Genomic DNA, 2,012 nt, shown 5'->3' on the forward strand with positions numbered 1-2,012 from the left:
CGGCATCTCTTGCAATATTGCAGATCTATTATAAGGAAGGAACCTTTGCTGAAGTGCTTCATCAAATTAGGGATGCTTGGGGCAACGTTGTTCGTGCGGAAAGGGACCCAAGACCATGGACTATTGATGAGGGAATTCCTTACAGCCATTGGATTGCGGAAAGGGTTAGGACAGTGAGGTTGTCTTTCAAGTTAAAATCTCCTAACCTGGAGATTGAAGAGCAACTTCATAAGGCTGAAGGTGAGGAGGCGCAATTGTTGAGGGCCGAATTAGAGCAAATGAAACTAGAAAATATCAAGTTGACCAGTAATCTTCAGAATCTACAGCATGATTATGCNAATCTTAAGCAAGATAGTGTGGAAAACAATGAAGTATGTGAAGAGTTGTTAATAAAACAAAGAAGAGAACTGGTAGCGGCCAAAACTGAGCTAGCCTTGAAGGATCGGGAGTATGGTTTAATTGAGATATCAGAGCGTGTTGTGAAGCAGATGTGTGATGAATTTAAAAGGGACAAGGAAAAAGCACTGGAGGACCTGCGCAAAATGCGTATCAGGTTGGATGATGCTGAACAACAGGCAAGAGCAGCAGTGGCAAAGCTGAAGAAGGAACGTTGGCATCGGGCTGAATCAGACAAGAAAGATCAAGAACTAATGAATCAGATGAAGGAGTGTATTGTTGAACAAGGACGAGTTATAGAGAACTGGAAGGGAAGTTTCTCCCAGCTAGCCTCCCTCGCTAATGAAGCCATTAAAGATGTCCCTGAGTTACTAGCCGATGCTGAGTCTGCAATGCCGATCTTTAACCCACCTAAGAAGGTCGAAACTTTCCTCAATTACTGCAAGAAGATGATGAGAGAAATGAAGAATGTGATGGCTAGAGCTCGTGATAGTTGATCAAGATCTTGTATACATTCAGTGTGACAAACTTTAATGTTGTGGACGTTTACGAATTGTCCTTTTGACTTCGTTTCATGTTAATTTCCAGACTATCCATTTGGCAATGTTTTCACATCTTTATAATTTCTGGCTATAGTAGTTGCATTACTTTGTCTTTCCTTTTTCTCTTTTCGCTTTTATTTTCTTCTCCTTAATTTATTTCATTTAATGAAATTCAGTTTAAAAATAACAATACGGCTAAGTTTCCAAGACACCCTAAAGGACACGAACCAGTGAAAAATCATGGAGAACCAAGGAGAAGTTCAAGAGAGGATGAAAGCCGATATTCAACAACTGAAGGGACAAATGAGCCAAATTCTAGAAGCTCTGAATGCATTACAAAGCCCTGGAGATTCGTGCGCACTACGACCGCAACAGAGGTTATCGGAGGTACAAACTTTCCCTCCTTATGGTCTTCCTCAGAACTACATTCCACCCTCAGGAAAGGACTTGGGACATGCTGACACCCAAGAGGTCAAGGATAACGCAGTTGAAGCAAAAGACAAGCTTGGAGCAAACACTGCCATAATTCATGGGGAAACAACCCAGTCAGGTATTGCGAGTGTGATAATGTCAAAATCACCCGAGATGAAATCTTCACCTTATGCTGTTACACCAACAGATTTTGAAAAATTAGAAATGCTTGAGAAGAAGTTGAGAGTCATAGAGGGCAAAGATGTGTTTGAATTTGGAGACGCTAGAAAACTATGCTTAGTTCCAGATGTGGTGATACCTCCAAAGTTCAAGTTGCCGGAGTTTGAGAAATATCGAGGAAACACTTGCCCAAGGAACCACATAATCATGTACTGCAGAAAAATGGTAGCCTATACTCATGATGAAAAACTTTTGATTCACTTCTTCCAAGAAAGCTTAACTGGTGTGACCCTAAGTTGGTACATGCGTTTAGGACCAACTCACATCTGCTCATGGAAAGATCTGGTTGATGCATTCGTAAGGCAGTACGAATATAATAAGGACCTAAGACCTGACAGATTACAATTGCAGAATATGGTGAAGAATGAGGCTGAATCGTTCAGAGAATATGCCCAAAGGTGGAGTGAAATTGCTGCTCAAGTA

At 41.2% G+C, this 2,012-nt stretch overlaps 1 protein-coding gene across 1 annotated transcript; it reads left to right on the plus strand.

The window, feature by feature from the left end:
• Positions 1 to 1,178: 1,178 nt before the first annotated feature.
• Positions 1,179 to 1,987, plus strand: LOC106780001 (the record flags this gene model as incomplete). Its single annotated transcript, XM_014668233.1, has 1 exon — positions 1,179 to 1,987. A coding segment is annotated over exon 1 (809 nt), but the record flags the coding sequence as incomplete, so codon positions are not given.
• Between the last annotated feature and the right edge of the window lie 25 nt (positions 1,988 to 2,012).

The sequence above is a fragment of the Vigna radiata genome, unplaced genomic scaffold, assembly GCF_000741045.1.
Source record: "Vigna radiata var. radiata cultivar VC1973A unplaced genomic scaffold, Vradiata_ver6 scaffold_1400, whole genome shotgun sequence".
NCBI lineage: Eukaryota > Viridiplantae > Streptophyta > Magnoliopsida > Fabales > Fabaceae > Vigna > Vigna radiata.